The 22,929-nt window shown below is 40.0% G+C and overlaps 1 protein-coding gene across 7 annotated transcripts in view; it reads right to left on the bottom strand.

The window, feature by feature from the left end:
• Positions 1-11,841: 11,841 nt before the first annotated feature.
• dync2h1 (dynein cytoplasmic 2 heavy chain 1) overlaps positions 11,842-22,929 on the bottom strand; it is a 138,980-nt gene continuing 127,892 nt past the window's right edge. For 3 of the 7 annotated variants that reach the window (XM_061719238.1, XM_061719242.1, XM_061719239.1), the window contains exons 93-97: positions 20,108-20,197; positions 15,947-16,056; positions 15,783-15,864; positions 14,581-14,697; positions 11,842-12,579 (exon numbers count right to left, since the gene is read on the bottom strand). In XM_061719238.1, coding sequence (XP_061575222.1) covers positions 12,418-12,579; positions 14,581-14,697; positions 15,783-15,864; positions 15,947-16,056; positions 20,108-20,197 — 561 coding nt within the window. In that variant the 3' untranslated portion in view covers positions 11,842-12,417. The remainder of the gene's footprint in view (positions 12,580-14,580; positions 14,698-15,782; positions 15,865-15,946; positions 16,057-20,107; positions 20,198-22,929) is intronic. The other 4 variants (XM_061719237.1, XM_061719240.1, XM_061719243.1 and 1 more) reach the window with 2 other exon arrangements.

Genomic DNA, 22,929 nt, shown 5'->3' with positions numbered 1-22,929 from the left:
AAATACTGTGACGCTTCATCGTTCTTGAAATATTCGGTGTTCACTGTCCACCGTTCTTTTCTGCTTGGGAAGCAACATCTTTGTCGTGAGCTGCAAAAGAAACTGCTCAGCACAGACACCTGCGCGCTTTTTGGAAAACAAAGTCACAGATATGCATTGGGTGGGCCTGATGGAGGGGGAGGGTGGGTTGGACATGCCCTGTGGGGCTGGATGATTGAGAGCCCTGGTTTTAAAGGGGACCTATTATGGCATTTAATGTATATTTTAAACAGGCCTCAAATGTCTTAAAAACAATCAAAAGCTTGTTTTTTCTACATAAATCAGAAATTCCGCCTCTGGGCCATGTCTCTATTTTTACCGCTTCTAACCTCCTTCTCTATGCGGGATTCAGAGTGGGTGGGGAGGCTATGATAATGAGGCTCTGTGCTGATTGGCTGCCTGGATGACGCGTAGCAGGGGAGGGAACAAAGCCTCGCTCCGGGCAGAAGACAAAGCGTGTCCCATGCGAGCGAGCTTCGGCGACAAAATCAATTCCATTGCTTTGTTTTCTATTGGACTGTCCTAACTGGCCGCGAGTTTAACAGTTTCAGTGTGGACAGAGAGTGTCCGATGTTACGCAGCTCGACGCGATAGTTGGACGCTCGCATGCATTTATGACACGGTGTAAACGACTCCCTGGGATCTTAAAGCCTGAATTAGCTCTGCGCTGGTGTAACGTGGAACCATAAATCAGCCTTTAGTTCCCTGAAGAGGGGACCGGGGTCATCTCGTCTTCACACTAATTCAGACAGGAATATTTAATTGAATTCTAAACAGGTACACCACATTTATTGACTCAGATTCCTCATCATTTAATTTCTTATGTTACAAGACAAATTAATCATGTTAACGGTAAAGAAATCACAACACTGAATGTTCATAAATGGCAACTTTATTGTTAAAAAAATAAAATAACATAAGTTAAATAACATTTATGCACTATTGCTGGCTCAAGGAAGGGCTGTGCATTTCTTCTGAAGGTGTCGTTGAACAGCTTTAGGTGCTTGGAAGATCTGAAACCATAGACAGAAGAAAAATGTATTACTAATAGAGCTCCGAGTGAGTGGCTCCGTTAGGTAACACCGGAGCCACCGGAGCCACTCACTGGACCAGACCGGTGAGTGGCTCCGGTGCTGCGGAGCTAAGCTAAATACTTAGCCCATGCAAATATCATGCTTGTAGACCAATATAAATAACATAAAAAAAATAACGCCACTTACTGCTGAGTCCGTACTGTTGGTACTGATCCTTTTATGAGGGTAAGTGTCGTTGTTCAAACAGTCACCGCTTCGGAACAATGGCGGACGCTCCGGCCGGCGGGGTTAGTTGTGGGCGTGGTTTCAGCAGCGGAGGCCAACCTATGGAAATCGCTCCTGTCGTTACGTAACGACAGGAGTGGAATCTGAACGGCTCGTAGAAGTCACATGACACTGGAAGGATCCTCCGGGCGGCTGTACAAACACTGCAGAATTTGGTTGCTTTCCTCCTCCTCTGAGTTGTCAGGGTGAGGGGAGACCCCTTTATGTATGTTAAAGCAAGAAAAAACTTGTTTTTCATAATAGGTCCCTTTTAAATGCTCGTTGTGTCACGATGAGTCGTTGTAATTCTTCCAGAGCATGGAGTTGGACTCCATGGTGATGCAAACATGCTATTAGCCTGAGCAGTAAAATGAAAGCTGACCTGGGTCTGTTGTGTGTGCAAGACATTCGGATCATCAGAACATACGCTTGGATGCCAACTGTACAGCTAACACGCTAACAGCTTGAACAGAGAGCTGGTAGCTTGTTTTGTTTATGCTGTAATTTATACGTAAAGTTGGGAATAAATCAATAGCCTGATTCCTGATTCTGGCAACAGGTGAATGATTAAAATCTGCAGGGACTCACATGATTCAAGTTATGACTGCTTGAGAAAATGAACATGTGACTTGAGTGGGTCAACTGTATGGAAAGAAAATCGACTTAAAACATTTGTGTGTGCGTACTGCTTGATTTGTGCGTATTACTAGATTTGTGTGTGTGTAACTTGCTCGAAGTTATGGACAAAACTATAATTACGAATTCAAAAAGCCTCCTACAGACACAAATCGTTAAATATGCATGCATGACTTGCCTGAAACACACGCACAAAGCTATAGATACGCACTAATGGTTTTGAGACTCTTTTCACGCCTCCAAGAAGCCTCACAGATTTGTCCGTATATGGTGCATAGTTTGTACAGCCACTGATGAGATCTTGACTGTGAAAAACATCTGGGATAACCCTCTTCCACCTGTGAATGAATTTCACTACGGTGCAAGTAGTATTGCAGAGACAGAGAGAGAGAAAAAAACTAAAGAAAGTGCAACCACAGAGAGAGCAACCCAGAGCATTGAGCATCTATACGAAGTCACTAGAATGAAATGGTTTTGCACAAGACTGCAATGCCACTTGTACTGACCAAAACAAAAAAGCTCATTTGAAAAAGAGTCCAGGAAAACCTTTTAAAGGAAAATTCAAGCTGCTATGTTTTGCTGCATTAGTGTGAGGCACCAATGGAGCCACGGTTTTAATCTGTGTAGTTAAGGATGCTAAATTTGTCCATTGAAAGCTGTTTGAGAATCTGAATTGAGTTTGAGATTATTCTAGAGCAACTTTATTTAAAAGTTAACTGATTTAATGAGCCATTCGCAGTTTCACTGTACCGGCCGTGTGTACTTAGACTTGCATGGCTTAATCTTTGAGACAATCTCCCGCGACCCGGGAACGGATAAGCGGCGGACGATGGATGGATGGATGGATTATTCTAGAGATTGCAAAATGCTTTCCAAACTTGGTTATACATGAAAGTCATAAGGCCTGGAGACAGTCAAATAAGATTAAGCATTAAGAGTTTCCTCTGTCATAATATAGTTCCAAATCCATGTTTGTTTTATAAACATTTCTCTTGTACTTTATTAAATGGTTCCTTACCACAGCAGAGCCATCAAGCGCTGTTTCTGAAGCATTTTATTTGTTAAAGGAACATATGCAACAACACGCTCACATACATAAATGAATGCAGTGTCCCATGTTAGTAACAGGCTTCCAGTTTAAGTAAGAGTTTTCCATCCTTAATAAGGATGCCTACATAAAATGTTGAGCGAAGACAACTCGCAGGTTTCTCCTCCACTACCATGGTCAGGCATCGTCCTCAAATCCCTGCTGAAGGAAACTATCTGATAGTCTGTACCACTGTTGAATGTTGTAAATCTGTATATTTACATGACCGAATCTCATCTGGTGCATTAATGAAACTGTTTTTGTTTTTGTTTAAAGACACCCATGTAAATGGCTGCTCCCCAATCCCTGGGACTGGAACATCCCCACATTACTGCAGTTACATGGAGCTAGCAGTTTTAGCTTGACGGCTTAGCTCATGCTCATTTAGGAATTATTCCTAACAGTTTCCTGAATCGGCTTTCATCCCAGATGATACAATGCAAACAATATCAAAGAAAACGAATTTACTAATAAGTAAACTAAGATTTCTGCTAACCTAAAGCAACAATCTTTCGTTCAATTGGTTTTTTTTTTAGATTTTTCTCTAAAGTCGACTGAATCTTTCAGTGTTGGAGGACACTTTCAAGATTTTGCATCAAATCTCTTATCGACTGTATGCGTTCAAATATAAAGGATATAAATGTAGTGTCTTTAGGTTAGTATTTTTTGCCTCAAATATATTGAGTCGTTGCCATTAAAAACTAAGAAAGATGGAGATAAGTTTCAAGCGATCTTTTCAAAGATCTCTTGCAGCAGTAAAAAGTAATTCCCTGTGGTCTGCAGGGAGATCATGGTTTCAAATAGCAAAGAGAATGACATAAACTTTCATGGCTTAAAAAACTGATGACACAAAGAGCAGGAGAATAAAGGAGATAAGGTGAGAACAAACAAAAGACTGAAAGGAGAAACAAGGAAACAGCAGCATGTGAAGATGGAGAAAAGTGAGGTCTAGTATGAGAAAAGGATTCTGAAATCTCCCTAAAGTCTGTTTGGGTCACATGAGGGGATTAGAGATTTAAGAGACGAGTGACCTTGCAGTCATCTGTCAGCTCCTCTGCCTCTGCCGGAGGCACGATGTCTCTCCAAGGAAAAACACACTCCAACACACACTCCTGAAACACACTAACCATCGTACGGCACGGTTAGGAGACCATAGGCATACTCCCAGATTTCCATTCACCCCTCTACATTTAAAAAGCTATAGCATGAAATAATTTCCTGATTCTTATTTTTAAAGTCTACTTTTCAAGGCACATTACAACATAAATGGTTTTTTCGTTCATCCTTTTCAACTCATCTGCCATCTGAGCCTTTTACATGCAAGCAGTCTTTGATACATAACCTTCATCTCAGAGGAAAATATGAACATATTGTGGTTTAGATAACATAAATTAATTCCTGTGCAGAAGCACACGATCCACTCTATGGATAGTTGTCAGCGTATATGACCACATTTCCTGGCCTTCATGAGCTCTGAAATGCCATCTGTCTCTCTGAAATGTATGAAAAATGTATCTGCCAGCAGAAAATTGGGGTTCTGAGCAGATTGGAAGAGTTTGACTTATTAGTATCGGTACGCTTGAACGAACACTTTCAAACACATCACATGTATAAATAACAATCCCAAGAGGGACCCGGCCACGGGGGGTTTGACCTTTGCAGAGCCAGAGAAGATGACTCACTGACTGCAGTACTGTGAAGAACTGGGGACAAAAAAAAGTTCAAACTTAAAAGGCTTGTAACAGTTTAAACATTTTGGTTCTTAAACCATGTGGAAGACAATTCAGATCATTTTATTTCTTTTGTGGGTTCTGTTACATTTAATTATTCAACATTTAAATAATCTCATATATATACATGTATAACTGACCGGTACTGTAGATGTCAACTGATTTAGTTTGTCGTAGTGAAACTACAGATGGTGCTAAATTAACATGGCTGTTTCACTCACGGGATACAAGATTCACGCAATTATAATAATAATTCTGGCTCCCTGCTGCTGTGGGCTGAGCGGTGTCTTCCTGCTCACAGATGCCCCTGGTGGGTGTTTGGCTACACTGCAGCCTCTGGTGACCCCCCCCCCCTCCTCCCCCCTCGAACAAGAGACGTGATTCTCACATGAGATCTCGTGAGAATCATGCGTGAGTGGCATCGCATGGAACTGGTACCATCTGTATCTCGATGTATCACACTGACTAAAATTCAAGTACGCTTTGTTTTATCCCTCCTCAAGAATCAGTAACCAAATGCATTTATAACATTTTGCTTTGTTCTAGTTCCCTTGTTTCCTTGGCTGCCAGTGGAAAAAATGTGAGCTGTGGCACCGAATGATCAGTGCTGTCCCATTCAACTATTTACAGCTGAAGCGCTCGTGATCAAGGCTTCCAACCCTCAAATTGATTCCTGGGCACTTAACCCCTGCCAAGGAGAAAGACGAGAAGAAGAAGAGAACATCGAGGCTCATGCTGATTTGTTACTTCGATCTCTAATGACTTCCCATTGTGAGCGGTTTTATTTTATTTAGAACCATCATAATCATAATGGATCGCTTTGAAAGTGGCTGTCTTCGTGTTCTCTGATGTAATTGCACTAAAAAACACCAAAGTCTTTCAAACAGTAGCTGCAAATGTTAGAACGTTGTTTTGTTACATCTGGAGAATATCTCCTCACGATCCACCAGCTGCCTGTCTCACGAGGACACTCTTCATACGCAGCCATGGCTCTGTTCACTGGAAACACAGAATAGGGAAGATTCTGGCCTGAAAATCATAGCAAATGTTATTTCAGCCAATCACAGCCAGGGGGAGGATTTGCACTCGCACTTGAAGAGCACTGGAGGGAGCAGAAGGGAGGAGCCAACACCTTTTACCACGGTCATTGGGATCACATATTGTTATTTAACGGTTGAAAGCACAGTTATCTCTAGGGTGACAAGTGTTATTGTACCTGCAGTGTCTCAGATAGGAGCATAGATGATAACTGCAACAAAAACAAGTACCATCACAAGAGGAAGATTTTACTAATGCTACCTAAGTTAAGCATGTTTGATTCAAGATTAAATTAAATGGCCATTATGAAAACCATTATAGATAAATTATGAAGTCAGAAAAGTAAAACTTGTCGCAGCTGAGTGTACAGGAAATATTCAGCAGTGTCATCGCCCGAGGAAAGAAGAAACAGCTCTGAACTCAAGTGGCGCAGCAGGGGTTTCTTCTGTAAGGCTTGCCAGAGGACAATAAAGTAAACAGGCTGTGAGTCTGTGTTTTAGTTATTAATACACGTCACTTCCACTGATTCACAGTAGATGGGGTGGTGGATGATAGATGGTACATGGGTGTCTTCTCCCAAGGCTGCAGACATCTCACACCAGTTTATTACCTTTTGTGTGACAAAAAGGCAAACCCCGCTACCTTTTTTGAATGAACATTTTACAGCAATCTCTTATGGTAGATCCTGAGTTGTCTCTTGTTGTCTCTTGAGGGATCTCGGCCCACATTTGCCAAATTGTTCCAGCGCATCCAAATTGTGTAATTTCCAAGCATGGGTCTTAACTTTCAGCTGGGACTGAGAACTCTGAGACGTCCACTCCAGGACCTTGACTTTAGTGTCCTTCAAAAGATTTGAGGTGAATTTAGATGATTGTTTTGGACCCTGAAAAGCCCTGTAGTTACCTGAAGCTGCTATAAAAACACTGGTAGGATCTTTTTTTTCCACAATCTCATACAAAAAAGTTCCCCGTACTTGAAGCAGCCAAGCAAACTCACAGCATTATTCTCCCAGCACCGGGCTTTACTATGGGAACTGTAGTTTTTTGGGGGTCGGAAGCGTCTCCCATCCTTAGCCAAACAAAGGCGACATCTGTGAGCATCATCTGACCAAAAGAGATCTGAAAGTTATCTCCATATTTCAACGGTTCGTGGGTTGATGTGCTGCTGTGTGAGCAGTGGAGTTCTCCTTGGACGACGACCACGAACACCACTGTGATGAAGAGCCGTGCAACAGTTGAAAACCAGCTGAAGTGATTTTCATTCACGCCAAATTCAGAAGGAGCCAGTTCAGGAGCAGTGATCAGACATCCAGGGATTCTTGATGACATCTTTTGCTATTTTCCTAGAGGAAAGAGGAAGGGTTAGAGGAAATCTTGTATTCTCAACCAAGCGCAGGTTGTTGTTTTTTTTTTTTTTTTTACAATGAATGTTGAATGAATGATGTGATGTAATCTTAACAGAGTAAAAGCATTTGGAAATGCCAGTAAAGCTGGGCATACACTGTGCGATATTTTAAATCGTTTGATTCAGCCCCATCTCACACTGCACGACTAGATCGCTGAGTTCAAAAGTTCACAGCCCACGATTTATGGTCTCGCACTGTACGACCCGATGCTCTGATGCGACCCGTCTGCTCACACTATACGTTCATAATCCTCACGTCGGACTTCTGCAACGTGAAAAAGAAGGAGAAGAAGACGAGGAACCTGGAAGTGGGAGACACCGAAGATGCTCAGTAAAAAAACGACTGGAAAATCGGTTCAAAACGAGCCGACAATCGCACAGTGTATGCCCGGCTTTAGCCCTTCCCCCCCCTACAGATGAGCATCCACCACCTTCTGAGTTCCAGACTAATGTCTTTACCTTTTGGTGAGATGGTATTACTTCTTAACAAAAATTTAAAAGAAGTCAGTCTCAATGAAGTGTTGAAATGACACAAACCTCCTCCCGTGGAGTCCTTTAAGTCAGGTTCAAATGAGGACTGATTGCTCAGATGTGGTTTGAAGGAGAAAATCAGCTGAGGGTCAATGATTCTGACAACCTCAATTTTCACTACTTTTATTATACAGCAAACTTAAATAATTCACATTCAAATGTCAACACAAATAAATGTTCAATAGTTCCTTGGGGACTGATTTGGGCTGAACTCTAGATTAAGGCATGTACACCACTTGAATGTTTTATCTGGCTACCAGTGGTCCCATCTCTCCCCACACCTCCTCTTGTCAAGAGTCGGGACACACCTCCACGATACGGGGTGTTTTATTAGAGAAGCATCTCAGTGAGGCGTTTGCATCACACGGAGTGCACAGTGAAGCTGATTAATGTAGTGAGAGAGACCAGAGCTGTCATCACTAGAAGTCCCAGAGACTCGTTTCCAGCCCTGGACTTCTACAGAACAGATGGTGTATAATAACCCCCCCACAAAAACAAACACAAAAATCAAATACCACTCATATGTGCTTAGAATTAAATGATTTTGACAAATGTTATGCAGCTTAGAATGATGATTACTGTTGGCTGCAGTGTGAGTGATGTCTGCTGTTTCACACGGCTGGCTGGCGGTGGCTCGTATGAGGTCTCTGCGGTTCCACTGAAGGAGTCCAAAATATTTTACTGCTATTGTTCTATGGCGGTCAACCAGACTCAGACTCTGGCCCAGTTAGGATGCGATCTGCCAAGAGCTAAAATGCCAGGGTCAGATTCTTTCAACAAGCTGTGAACGGGAGACAAAATGTTGAGTGAACAAATCTGACTCCAGTCTCAGCAGGATTGATTACATATCTCCAACAAAGGTAAACAAATGAAAAGGCCACGTTGTTTTCTGAATATATCCTCGTCTTGAAATTATGTATTTGGTCTAAATGATATTGTGTGTGTGTTATAATCATATTAAAATTCAAACATTTTTTATATCTCAGGTACATAGATTCATATGAGCATTGTGTTATTGCACAGACCTGAACAGATGGGAAATGTGACGATCTTGGAGGACGTCCTGGATGAAGTTTGAGAAGAATCGAGAGCGGCTCAGAAAAGTGAACAAGGAGAGAAAATAAGGTGAAAAGAGGATTTTACAGGGAACAATTATCTTTGGTGTTAGGCGTCTTGATATGCACGTAGTATAAAGGTTTTGGAGATATTTGCAGTAACACATGAGGGCATGTTTTTCAGAGAATACCTTGCTTATTTTAGATACATGATGCTAAACCCTAGCAGAGTTGTTCAGACCTATATTGTTTTAACACTTTGCAGTAATCTACCATTTGATGTGTGCCACATTTAAATGCCTGCTCCGGCGCTTCAGTGGATTACTCACAATGTCTGGACTTTTGAACAAAAAGTCCAAACAAACTCCACTAAAGCCGAACACCATCATAAAATAAGAAAATGACTGCAGTTTTTACATCTGTGGCTCTGTAAACATCTTCCTGGAAACAAGCTGATAAACTATTTTTTCATGGCTGTAGTGCTCCCACCTCTTCTCTGGTGGAGTGGAAGTCATCCAAATCTAGGAAACAGTTTTGAAACAATACTTCCTTTCTCCCAAATCATTTTTGTCATATTTTTGAAGCTTTTTACACGCTGATAAATAAAAAATAAAAACCTTTAAAACATATCTATATGTCATATATAGCGGAACTAACGTTGCCACAGTAACGTAGAATATGGGTGGCAGTTAATGTGTTGTCGTCTTGACTACTGAGACGCTCTTCTTATGCCGGTTAGTTAGATATTGTGCTTGTCAATAAATAAATAATACGGATCAAGCCGACTCTCGATCATTTTACACTAACTGTCTGCACTGTGACATCTGCAATGTTAACTTATTTGTCTCCAGACATAATGAACTTGTGGGCAGTGGTTGCTGTGGTTACGATGACCATATCTACAGATCTACTGTACACTTATGGAGCCTCTTTCCAGTGACAGATTTCCACTCTCTGGAAGTGCTCAATTTTCACAGTACTTATTCTGCTCTGCTCCCATTGCTCTGGATTTGCAAAGTTGAATGTGTGTTGTTTTACATGGGAAGCAAAGGACAATGGATTTTGATTTACATTTAATTTATAATATAGGATATAGATATATATATATATATATATATATATATATATATATATATATATATATATATATATATAGATATATATATATATATATATATATATATATATATATATATATATATATATATATATATATATATATATATATATATATATATACGTACACATATTATATGATATATTGATTTAATTGGTCACCCGAATGACGGCGACAAAGAGGTAGGGACAATCAAACAAGAGTCCTTTATTGAAACCATGCGCAGGTATTCCGGAAGATAAGAAAATAAAAACTGGGAAAAAGAAGTAAACATCAAAGGAGACCACAAGAACATGATGGGGTAACAAAACAGACCAGCAGAGGAAAGGGGAAAGACGAGGCGATATACAGTGGGCACGGAAAGTATTAATTTCCCTCTTTCTTTCCTTGCAGCCATTTGCTAAAATCAAAAATGTTCATTTAGTATCACATGGTCATAAGTATTCAGACCCTTTGCTCAGTTTGAGTAGAATCACCCTTTTTTGAGCGAGTACAGCCATGAGTCGTCTTGGGAATGATGCAACCAGTTTTTCACACCTGGATTTGGGGATCCTCTGCCATTCTTCCTTGCAGATCTAGCAGAATTTAAAAGGGGTCTAAATATTTTCCGTACCAACTCTACACTCAATCTTGTGCTCAATCAGGAAAGTTGGAATGAAGGGAAGTAACTTATAAAAGAACTTAGAACTTATAAAAACAGACTTTCAAATTAAAACAGGAAGTAATGCAACCAGTAATATATGAAAACAGGACTAAAACAGAACTATGAAGATGCGTGTAACTCCTCTGAGGTTCCTCAAACAAGAGGCTGCTTATAGTGTTTTTCTTCTTTTAAATGATCTCAGTCTTGGGTATAAAAATGGCGTGAACCACCGCCTAATGCTTCTGAGCTACTTAAATGCAGCTTTGTCTTGTGTATGCAGGCGGTGAATAAAATAATATCTTTAAGAGTTCAGAAAAGGCTAAGAACAAAATGATAGTGACAGAAGTGCTGTAGATTTTATAAATACTGCAGTATCCCTAAAATGAAAACGTCTCTTCGCTCTCTTTCATACCCCACCCGTCTGTTCATTTTCCATAAATCACTCACTACTTGTCCTGAACCCCTCCCTTCCATCGTTCCCTTTAACCTCTCTTCTCCTCACAACCTTCGTCACCTGTGCCACCCTCATCTTCCTGTTTCTCTATAATACATTTTGCTGAGGTTATATGGTTTTTCTTGCTCTTTCCCGTTCTCTTCGTCGTCTGTCTTTCTACTGCGTCCATCCCTCTCTTTCTTTTCCTCTCTGACCCAGAGGGCCGTGTTTCTCTGAAATCCAATCCTCTCGCTCTTTTAAACCTGCTGTTCCATTTCGCTCGCATTTTGTCACACTGCAATGCGCACACAATACCCACTCCTCCCTCATTTCATCCCTTTTCTCTGTCCACACAAATACACACTCGCTCGGGGCGGAAAACGTGGCGCTCACACATTCACACACTCATCCACACTTGCACATAAATAAACATTTGCACGGCATAAATGCAATCAAAGAACGAAAAAGAAGAAGTAATTAAGTCATCAATCAAATTTTAAAGCTGTGGTTGAATTCGTACATGCACATACGTGGCTCACACCCCTCGTGTAGCTCTGTGGCCATCCATCCGAGCTTCAATGACTCCATTCAACCTTGACCCACAACCAATCACACAGAGGTTAGGGACCAACTTTTGTGAGTCTGAGAGAGGATCCCGTTTTGTGGGGTGTTTTTTTTCTGTTTTTGTTCCTAGACCTGGTATTGTTCACTGTTCTGGCCAATGATTGCAGATGATGCAACAACAGATAAACTGACACAGCTACGCACACATCCCTGCACTGGAGCTTTGATCATGTGATTCTCGTCCATGCTTGCAATACACAGAACCCAAATAAAATTAAGAAGGACTGTGAGTTTCTGCCTGACCATCATACCGGCAGAACGTATGTTAGTAATTGCTGTGACTAAAAGAAAAAAAAAAATGCAGCAATAGTGACATTTATTTAAATTTTATTTTGAATAAATAAGCTCCAAAAACACTCAAATGTAACAGAATGACTGTACAGGAAACATTCAGCCTGCTCTGAAATTCATATTATAAACAATCATTTCTACAGTAACATTCTAAAGAATTTGGGATGTACAGAGTAGTGTTTTGTGGGATTACCAAGAGGAGAGCTGGGACATATAAAGCATATTACAACATGGCTCAACAAAATAACATTATTCTTATACTTAAACAAACATGGGAATGTTTCAGTCCTGTCTATGAGAGAAATATAAAGATCTTGGTGTACGATTGAGGTACTCACAACAACCTAGCGACCATACCAGTGCCTGACATCTTGGGGTGCAAGATGTGTCTGTGTATTCTGACTCAAATCAGCGTTGACTAAGGCCTCCTGTCTCCGGCAGAGCCCTCGTGGTTGAGTTTATGTGCTTGGCCTCACCGATATGATCCTGTTTCACTGCTGTTTGAGAAAAAGAGCAGCTCCAGTCTGTATCCACTGGTTGGGGTTTGCTCCACACGGCAGAGGGACATGTGTGACCACCTTCAGTCTCTCCGAGCTGGTGTACAACGGCAGAGAGATAGTCTCCTCTGATGCCGTGGGGTCAGCGTTGGAGTTCTAGGATTAAATATAAATATATAATAAATGTGCATGAATATGTATGCAACTCACCAGAAGTACAAGTAGTTTTTGTCTAACAGAATAATAAAGCTTTTTCTTGGGAGGAGGATAGAGACAGATGAACCACGCTGATTGTTTTGACTGCCTTTAATTGTGAAAACAGACAAATGTTTTGAACCTGCTGATTCTCCAATTAAGTGATGAAAAGAGAGAGATGAGGCAGCAGAGCTGTAATGGTTTGTACACCTGAACATAAATCTATGAAAACACACATGAAACAAAGAACTAACCACGTCGCTGCTGTATAAGTTTTTTGGGCGAGAAAAAGTCTTGACCTATTTAGAGTTGGTCCATCATGACCTCACCGGTCACAGAGAGGGGCATTAGATGCCCACTCTGAACATAGTGACCTCTGACCTTTTCCCTCCTAAAGGGGAGTTTTCCTTACCACTTTTTGGTTTAAGGTTTTTCTCCCACTCTGGGAGTTTTTACTTGCCAGTGTTTATGTTTATGTAATAATTGCTCGGGGGTCATGTTCTGGGTCTCTGGAAAGCTCACAGAAACAACTTGTATTGTAAGAGACACTTTATAAATAATATATAAAATATATTTAACGCTACATTTGTAACACGTTTATGCTTCCGCTTTGTCCTTGACACTTCACGAGACATCAGCGTACATTTTCTTTCTCGTGTCTGTCATGATGTCAGGATACTAACATAAATGACTGTCACTATATGTCAAGTCTGACACTGTCAAATTTGACAGATGTTTGTCTTCGACATCTGTTCTTTTTGTTGGTTGGGCATTTGGCGTCTGAATACACAGCTGTTTTTTTTTGTTTTCTTTTTTTACAGTAAGGACACAAGCCGACTAGAAGTGATGATAGGCAGCAAAAGAAGAACTCGTATCTGAATAAAAGAGACGTACGGTACTGTATACACCATAGACAGACATGTTTATGTCTGTTTACTTTTTTTATTTACTTATCTTCTTATTTATGGATATTTCTGACTTGCCAGACTTCGGGAGAATGCACAAGACTTCCAACGTATCAACATATTCTACTCTATTCTATTTACCAGAAGGAGAAGATGAATCGGTCAGAGATTTTTCAGATCAGTTTTATTTTGTATATAATCTTTGACTAGATAATGTTAAAAAAGAAAATGAAGAAAATTATACCAACAATTAGCTGCTTGTTAAATTACAATATGGCATTCAGACTATTAATTAATCCTATATTGTGTTGCATCCTTGTTGTGTTCCTGTCAGTTTAGATGAATACCTGTCACATCAAGCAGCTAAATCAGACAGGGCACCTGCCATACGGTTAAATGTTGAACATCCCACCCAGCATATTACTGGCATATGCTGGCATGATAAATATCTGACTAAGACACGTTTCAACCTTCCATCCATCATCCAGTTAATTTTGAGGATAACTTCCTGCCTCTTCTACTTTTGCTCTGACCAAGACAGTACAAATCCAACATCGGTATCTTTATAGGCTTAAACACTGTTAGTTAAATCAATGTACATGAGCAATTTGTTATTAACTGGACATTTGCTAAAGCTGCTAACTGCTGGCTGGTATGTGGTAACCTGCTTTTGTAATGAGAATCTGTCGTCAGTTACCCCACAAAAATTAAAACAGCAAAATTGTCTTTACAAGTGCGTATTTAACATTTTACCATTACAAGACAAATACACTGACCTTGAGAATTCAATCAAAAACAGAGGAAATATATAATTTGTGTAATTTGTTAAGAAACCTGAAATTTAGCCTGTCTGAATTTTTTATATGAATTGGAACATTAGACAGCTGTCACGTATCAATTTTATCTGCATATCTCTTGGACCAAACACACGTCTACATCATGGACTCTGTAACAAGGATTTAGCAAATTCTACACAAATATGGAAACGCCTGCCAGTTTCTATAGTAAAAGCAACACAATGTTTCTGGTTTAAAGACAAGTATAAAGTGCGGCATACCTGTGGAACCCAGGCCATGTAGCACGGTGGGACGGCTGACACGCTGGGAGAATCATGCTGGTTCTCACTTAAATGCACGCCATCAAAACGACAGCCCTCCAACTGGAGACCTCCAACCTACCAGAGCAAGAGAAGGTGTGAGAGGAGAGCAAGAGCAAAATTAAAAACTCATTTAGTTTGATAATTAAGTGGAGAAACTAAGGGAATTACAAAGAGGAGATTATTGAAAGTAGAAGATTAAAGATCAAGATCTTGATTATGTTTTTACTTAGTTTATACAGATCAGACAAATGAAGAAACACACATTGTGTGCCTGAGGGTAAACATGAAACATGAGATGGAAACATACACTGCAATCACATGCAAAACATGTTCTTAATATATTCTGTGTGTGACATAGTGTTGGTATGAATTCATTCCAGTGACTCAGGGATTTTCCACAAGGAACCCTGGCATCAACTAAGCGATGCACAAGTATCCACTACATCACCATAATCTGGGCAAAAAAAGCTTCAGTTGTGTGTGTGTGTGTGTGTGTGTGTGTGTGTGTGTGTGTGTGTGTGTGTGTGTGTGTGTGTGTGTGTGTGTGTGTGTGTGTGTGTCAAAGAGCTCATCACTTGACAACAATTATCCTCTTTCTCTCTCCCTCTGAGAGTGTTTTCCTTCCCTCCCTGCAGCTGCAGACTCTTTTAAAGCACCCCCACCCTTCCTCTCTCTCTCTTTGTACATTTTAACTAAGTACATGCCAAGTTGTGCCAAGTTTTACTGGCATGACTAGAGAAGAATCTATTGCTTCAAAGTATTAAATTGAAGTCAATACAATTAGACTGCCTGTAGGTGAAAGAATGATGGAAAGAAACGAAGGGAGGTCTGAACTGCTTCGCTGTTTGCAGCCTTTCAATCTTAAGTATTCCTGTCAGCCAAATGTATCAAAAAAGCAAGAGACCTGAAATGACTGCTGCCGAAAGAAAACAGTCTCTAATGAATGTGAACAAAACTCTTTGTTCTCTCTATTTTCTCTTCAGTTAAATCTCAGTTTCGTATCTGCAGTCTATTCTTGTTGTCTTTTACTCAATTATTTTCCAATTACCACCGAGCCATAGTCTGTTTTGTTTATAGCGCCGATGCTCTGCAGCTGGATGGGAGCCTTCGCTGTCCGCCTGCATGATCAGCAGCTTAATGTAAGCTTGTTGGAATTCTACCTTGACTTGTAGCTTCGTCTGCGCAATTGGACTCCTCCATGATGACGCAAACACCAAGCTGTCCATCGAGCAGTCCATAGACCTGAGGACAAAATAAACCCCTTTTTAAGCTCAACATTCCAGCTCCGCGTGCCTCACATAAACCCACGAGCCCTCGGTGTTACCTGGCCGTTTCCTGTCTCAAAGCGTTGAGGAAGGTATCGGGGTGGTAGAGCTCCGACAAATCAAGGATGTCAGAAAGGAGAGCTTGTCTGCTTGCACGCTCCACCCAACTCTGTGTACACAGACACGGAGATAAACAAAGCCAGAGACACGCACACGCAGAGATTAATGAACCGAACTCTAAGAAAATTAGAAAGAAGCACTCAAAGATAACATGTACTTCAGGCATGAAATCAGTTCCACGCAGGAGCCAAGAAAAACATTTAGTGGATGATTAAAGATGCTGTTATGAGAATACTTTCAACGAAATGTTTTATCTAAATATTTACACTCTATATACAGTATTGTTTGGATGGAAGAAAAGGAAAAAATACTCAATACTTCATATTCCATTCGGCTACTTGGTTTTTACATATAGATACCAGTCTTTGACTTGAGCCGTAACTTTGGCCTGTGAATTAACGTGTAAATCGGGGATAGAAGAAAAATAATATAAAACCTTCAGCTAATAAATATGCATGGTTAACTGGCTACTTAATCCTTACTCGGCTTCCACCACATCAACAAGACGATAACACTGAAATCCCAATTACCTGCTAATGGGACCACAGGACAAGTATGCACAAACACACACAAGCACACACACACACACACACACACACACACACACACACACACACACACACACACACACACACACACACACACACTTACACTTCTATTTGTTTACAAACACGTGTTCATGAATTTGTGGAACAATACTAAAAGATGCCAAATTGTGGGCTGGACCGTCGTACTGATGTGTGTGCATGTGTATGCCTGGAGATAGAAGCTTGGAAGCCTCATCTGTTATGTTCATCCAGTTTATCATAGCCAACATCTGCTTTCATCAGCTAAGCGGCTTTTTTCGGCGGCACTGCAAAAAACAGTTTCGTTTTGTCAACAGTGCGGTTTATTCAGCTTACCCATCATGATATCCCCTAATACAGTCCTTATTCTTAGTTTGTATCTTCTCATTCATGTTTTGGGGAAATGCAGTACGGATTTTACTAAATGTTCTCTACTATAAAAGGATTTTTTTTTTAGACTGGCATCAATCTGCAATCTGACTTCAGAGATACATTAAGATTAACATTATTTTACAAAAACTGCATGATCAAAAAAAAAAGCCCACTCTAACTTACACATAGGTTCCTGCTTGTGCACAGATAAGTGGACAATGATAACAAAACAAAACAAAAAAGAATGTACTCCTCAGGATCCACATGTCGAGCGTATATCCTATGTTTCTGAGAGAATTTGACTGTTGTCAAGGTTGTCTTGTGCCACTGGGTACACTCTCGTGTTGCTGGTTCTTCATTTGACTGCTGAATTAGATGGATTAGCAGACAGAATACAGACAAGCTGCTAACATAGTGATCACTCACTGCTGACGGGCAGAAATGGACAGGTAAGGACAGTGCAGCATCTAGATGCACAGATGGAGTGCAGGTAGAGAAGGAGGTTAGATGGAATAAAAAAAGGAGGCAGTTTCACATGGAAACAGATGGATAGGCAGGCCGGGAGGCCAGCAGACACAGAGAGAGAGAGAGAGAGACAGACAGAGGCAGAAACGTTCCCACTCACACTTCCACTTGAATAATGAAATGCATCCACACAAAAATGCACACTGAAATAAATTATTTCTGAACCTCTGAGTGTATGTGTGCATTCTAGTCTGCCATATTGAGCATACTGAGGTAGGCGTTCAGTCAGACACAGTTGAGTGGAGCAGGAGGGGAGTTTCCGCCAAAACCCTTATTTTCTGGCATCAACCTAAGATTGATACTTTCAAGAACTTTCTTTGATGGCAGCAAAACAAGACCAGAATTAGTCTGGAATGGGTTTAATGAACACATCACCTGATCGCCCAGGAAACTATAATTATGCGGTAGTAGGTGCTCAACTGAAGTTTTTATTTTATTTTTTATTTTTTTTCCAGAATTTAAGAGGGGGAAAAAAGGTGAAAAGTCTAGTTTCTGTAAACACATGAAGATAATCCACCTTTTAATTTAGTGACAGTAACAAAAAATTCTGTAATATTTATCAGTATGGAAGGATAAGCCTCATGGAAAAATTAAAATACACGAGGAATTACAATTTTCCTTCTTAACCTCTGCTTACATTTGAAACTTCTCCTCTTCACTTCGGTCTTGTGATCTCGTTCTAATGAGGATAGCACCTCCAAGGTTCTCAGTGATATGAGTTCAATAACCAGTGACATCACAAGCATGCTGGGGGTCCTCTCATAGTAGATTTCAGTCCCTCCGGGAATTATTAAGACGATCACAAATGTGTTATGTATCCTAAAAGTCATATCACGAGTGACAAAAAACGTTATCAACTATGGTTTAGCATTTCCGCCTTGGAACGTCATACAGTCAGAGTTCCATATGCAAAAGCTCAGCATAAAACATACATCCACATCAAATTAAGGTGGAGGGTGCAGGGCTGAAATGTAGATAAACCCAGACTAATTCTTATTTAACAAGCTTAACAAATCATTTCAAGTCATTTGAGTTTTAAATATATACTGTTTGCTAAAAGTCTATGTGATGGATTACTGTTAAAAGTATTAGGGGCTATTGTATCTGTAGGAACTGTCGTTTTTATTTTAATTTTTCCGATGAAAGGAGGGCCTTTTTGCCCGCCTAAACGTGCCCCAAAAGTCACCAAATGTTAGCACGCAAGCCAGGCCTGGCGAAATATGTGATATTTCATGGTTTGCATTAACGTGCGTGGCCTAATTAATTTTGGCGCAATTTATGCCATTCATTCGGCAGTTAATACAGCCCGAACCGTAACGTGCACCCAGTTGTGTTATACATCAAAATGTGTGTCTTCATCCTGCGACAACGCGCATTACTTTTCTCAGTCAAAAGCGTTACTGTGGCGACGATACACGCCAAAAAGTGCCAAAAAGCTTCATTGGTCTTGCAGATGTGTTTTATGTGAGGTTGGAATGATAGGGAAGAGTCAAGCTTAACTCCAAGGTTGGTAACAACAGGGGAGAGGGAGATGGATTCTGTCTAAACAAGACATGGAAAAACTTATTCATGCATTCATTTTCAGTAGGTTGGATTATTGCAATGGCATCTTTACAGGCCTTAACAAGAAATCAATCAAGAAACAGCAGCTGATCCAGAAGCTGCCGCCAGAGTCCTTACAAACACCAGGAAACTGGACCACATTACACCGGTCATGAAATCACTACACTGGCTTCCAGTGAGTCAAAGGATAGAGTTTAAAATCTTACTGCTGGTCTACAAAGCACTGAATGGTCTTGGACCAGAATCCATGGTTGATCTGTTAGTTCCTATGAAGCTCCCAGACCCCTGAGGTTCATCTGGATCTGGTTTGTTGTGGTTCCCAAGAACCAGAACCAAGCAAGGTGAGGCAGCGTTCAGTTATTCTGCTCCTCACCGGTGGAACAAACTTCCTGTAGACCTGAGGTCTGCTCCAACTGTCAGCTCCTTTAAATCAGAGCTAAAAACATTACTGTTTACTGAAGCGTACTCCTAAACTAAATACTTACCTGCTGTACTCTACTGCCCTTATTTTTAACAACTTATGCTTTTTATCATTTTACCTCTTTTCTTATCATTTTATTTCATTTATTTGTTATTTAATCGTACTCTTAAATTAAATACTTTCTGAAAACCGCAAATGAGATGTGTACCTGCGGTACTCTACTGCCCTTAGTTTTCAGCAACTTGTGCTTTTTATTATTTTACCTTCTTTTCTCATAATTTTATTTCATTTTATTTGTTATTTACTGTCTAATTATGTCTTGCCGCTTTTAATGTTGATATAAAGCACTTTGAATTACCTTGTGTTGAATTGTGCTATATAAATAAACTTGCAGCAGCTTTCCAAACAAGTTGCAAACGACTCAGTAAAGTTTGGATTACAATCAAACTGGGAAGCATGAATGGCTGGATCTCTTCAAAAATCTCCTATGTCTAAATTTCCTGAGTTAAAACTGACAGTCATAGCTGAAAATGGTTATGTCCTTTCCCAGAAACATATGGAACATGTTTTTTGGGAAAAGGCAAAGTGGACAGACAGGTTCCAAAACAAAGACAATGAAGCATGCCTTTAATGTGTGCACAGTCATGTGTTACCTGCATGGCGAGAGCCCGAGTTACCACCGCTCTGAGGTACTGCATTGGTTCCTCCGGTCCTTCCCATTTATTCTGCCATTTTAAAGGACACTAGGAGAGTTAGGGGGTAGACATGGAGGGGGGAAAAAGTTATTTAAAGCCACAATGAAGAGACAAAGTTAGTGATTGAAAAAACCATAGCAAGTTATTATTTTTGGCATCATTATTTTCTTTTTTTATCGTGAATTTTCAATGAGCTGTGTGCTTCAGTCGGGCTGCTGAGTCGTGGACTCAGCATGTGACAGAAACCTGCTGATTTGCCAACTGATACAATTCTAGATGTATTGTAATATCATTACTATTAACTGCTACAATAACAATGTCAATAACAAAAAAAATCACTCAATTATGGTAAATCAAGATACTTTTTTTTAAGGATTTTTTGTGGCTTTAGTGGCCCTTTATTCAAGTTGCAGACAGGAAGGTGTAGAGAGAGAGAGAATGGGGATGACATGCAGCAAGGATGCACAGGCCGGGATTCAAACCTGAGACCACTGCAGAAGGACTGTAGCCTCAGTATATGAGCCGCTTGCTTAACCCACTGCGCCACCGAGCGGCCCATAAATCAGGATACTTAATGGCATAAGGCACATACGGTACAAATCAATTCGTTCCCCAATGCCTTTGTTATATGTACTTTGTACAAATTGACCAATGTGTAGATGAGATGTAGGTGTCAGCCCGTTTATACCTTCAGAGTTAATTACTGAATAAAATAAACTGAGACTCAAGAACACAAAAACAACTGTGTTCAACTCATCATGTAACTAAATGGATAACGTTCGTTTCAAGGGCATGATTTACAATACAGCAAAAAAAAACAAAACAACAAGATAGTTTATCAGTGTGCAATTGAAGTTTGAAAAATAGATTTCACTGTGTGATTTAAGAAAAATATTTAAAGTGAAGATGGATGGGAAAGTGAAAAAAACTCATCCTCTCCGTTACGGTTTTGTTAAATAGTGTTTTAATCTCAATCTTTGTTAACACACTGATTGGAAAACACTTGCAGTGTTAATGCGAATTGCTGAAATTTCTTTGTTTAAAAAAGGCAAAGAGAAATGCTGAATGTTTGCGTGGGTGGTGACGGAAAGCTCCCTTCAGGGTGCCACTTTTAATTCTGAGACAGGTTAGACAGTCTAGATTACTAAAAACTTTTAAACAGAGATAAAATAAGAGATTCACCCATGCTTACACACACACACACACACACACACACACACACACACACACACACACACACACACACACACACACACACACACACACACACACACACACACACACACACACACACACACACACACACACACACACACACACACACACACACACACACACACACAGCAGGATCCATAGAGAATTTGGTGTAATTTGGGCATGGAAGCCTTAATGGAAAAGAAAAAGGATTTTGTATGTCTCTCAGCAGCAAGTAAACTGATCAGTCACTGTCCTGCTGTGTGTGTGTGTGTGTGTGTGTGTGTGTGTGTGTGTGTGTGTGTGTGTGTGTGTGTGTGTGTGTGTGTGTGTGTGTGTGTGTGTGTGTGTGTGTGTGTGTGTGTGTTATCACAGTGAAGTGTGTGGAGAGATAAACATGCCGGCTCCAGTGAAGTTACTGCCACCTCTAAGGTGCAGAAATGTGCAAATATTCTCTCATCATTCACAAGCTTGTTAAATAAATAATGGCAGAAAACACATACCTACATAATACTTATGCAAAGGAATTCGTATTTAACTATTAAAATGTTTTAAATCACAGGTATATTCATTCTTTAATAATCTAAGTTAAGTCTAAAGAAAATTTTTGGCAAATTTATCTTAACAACTGGTGCTTAAAAACCATCTGATGCCAGAGACTGTTTAACCTTTAATCAAAAAAGCTTTCACAGCATCACTCATTAAGTCACAACATTAATGATCTGTACAATGAATAAAGACAGTGTTGATATTTATTTCCGTGCTGCAGCACTCTTCTCAGATGGGTGGCCCGGGCACTTTCCAAAGATCTAATTATGTTTTATGCACAGCTGAGAAGAGAAGCAGTGGAGCTGAGTCCCTCTGAATTGTGCCTGCCACATTTTTGCATTATTACTACCTCAAATGGTCAACTCTCAAAATATATAAATCACCTCACCAGCTCATTCTGTACCTCTTTTCTGAACTAGAACAATCAGTGCTGGTTGGTTAAACTCTGTGATTTGAAAGTCTTCACAGCTCATTTGCATGCATTCTTTTCATGCAGTAGGAATAACCTTTATAATAATTTTTGATAGTGTAAATATTAGAACTGATTAAATATTTATCCATTATTATTATTTGTTGAAAAACATACACAATGTTTCTAAGGACGGGAAAAAGTCCAAACCCTAATTAAATATAAAAAAATCAGAAATGAGCTTTTTCAATATAGATCGGGGTTGTGGCGGTTAATTGAAAGATTGTCTGATCAATTACTGGTGATTTAAGTGTCCTTGGGCAGCACAAAGAATGCTAAAAGGCATATTCTGACCCCTCAGATGCCACAAGGCAGTGTTCACATTCTGCTTCCATCGTAAAACCTATGCCAAATCAATATACAGAACACACTAATCTACCCTTAACGAAGGCAGAGAAGCTGATAGAAGTTCCCTTTGTTTTTTCAATATAAATTGAGATTGATATTTTAAGCTAAATAGGATAACAGCATTTTTTTTTTAATTCTCAAAAAAACATACAGTATAATGCTACAGTGTGTCATTGTGGCAATGTTATAGCAAACCATTGATACGTACCCACAACCTGTC

This window comes from Cololabis saira, chromosome 4, assembly GCF_033807715.1.
Source record: "Cololabis saira isolate AMF1-May2022 chromosome 4, fColSai1.1, whole genome shotgun sequence".
Taxonomy (NCBI): domain Eukaryota; kingdom Metazoa; phylum Chordata; class Actinopteri; order Beloniformes; family Belonidae; genus Cololabis; species Cololabis saira.
The sequence above is the reverse complement of the archived record's forward strand: the minus strand, read 5'-3'. Positions and strand labels throughout refer to the sequence as shown.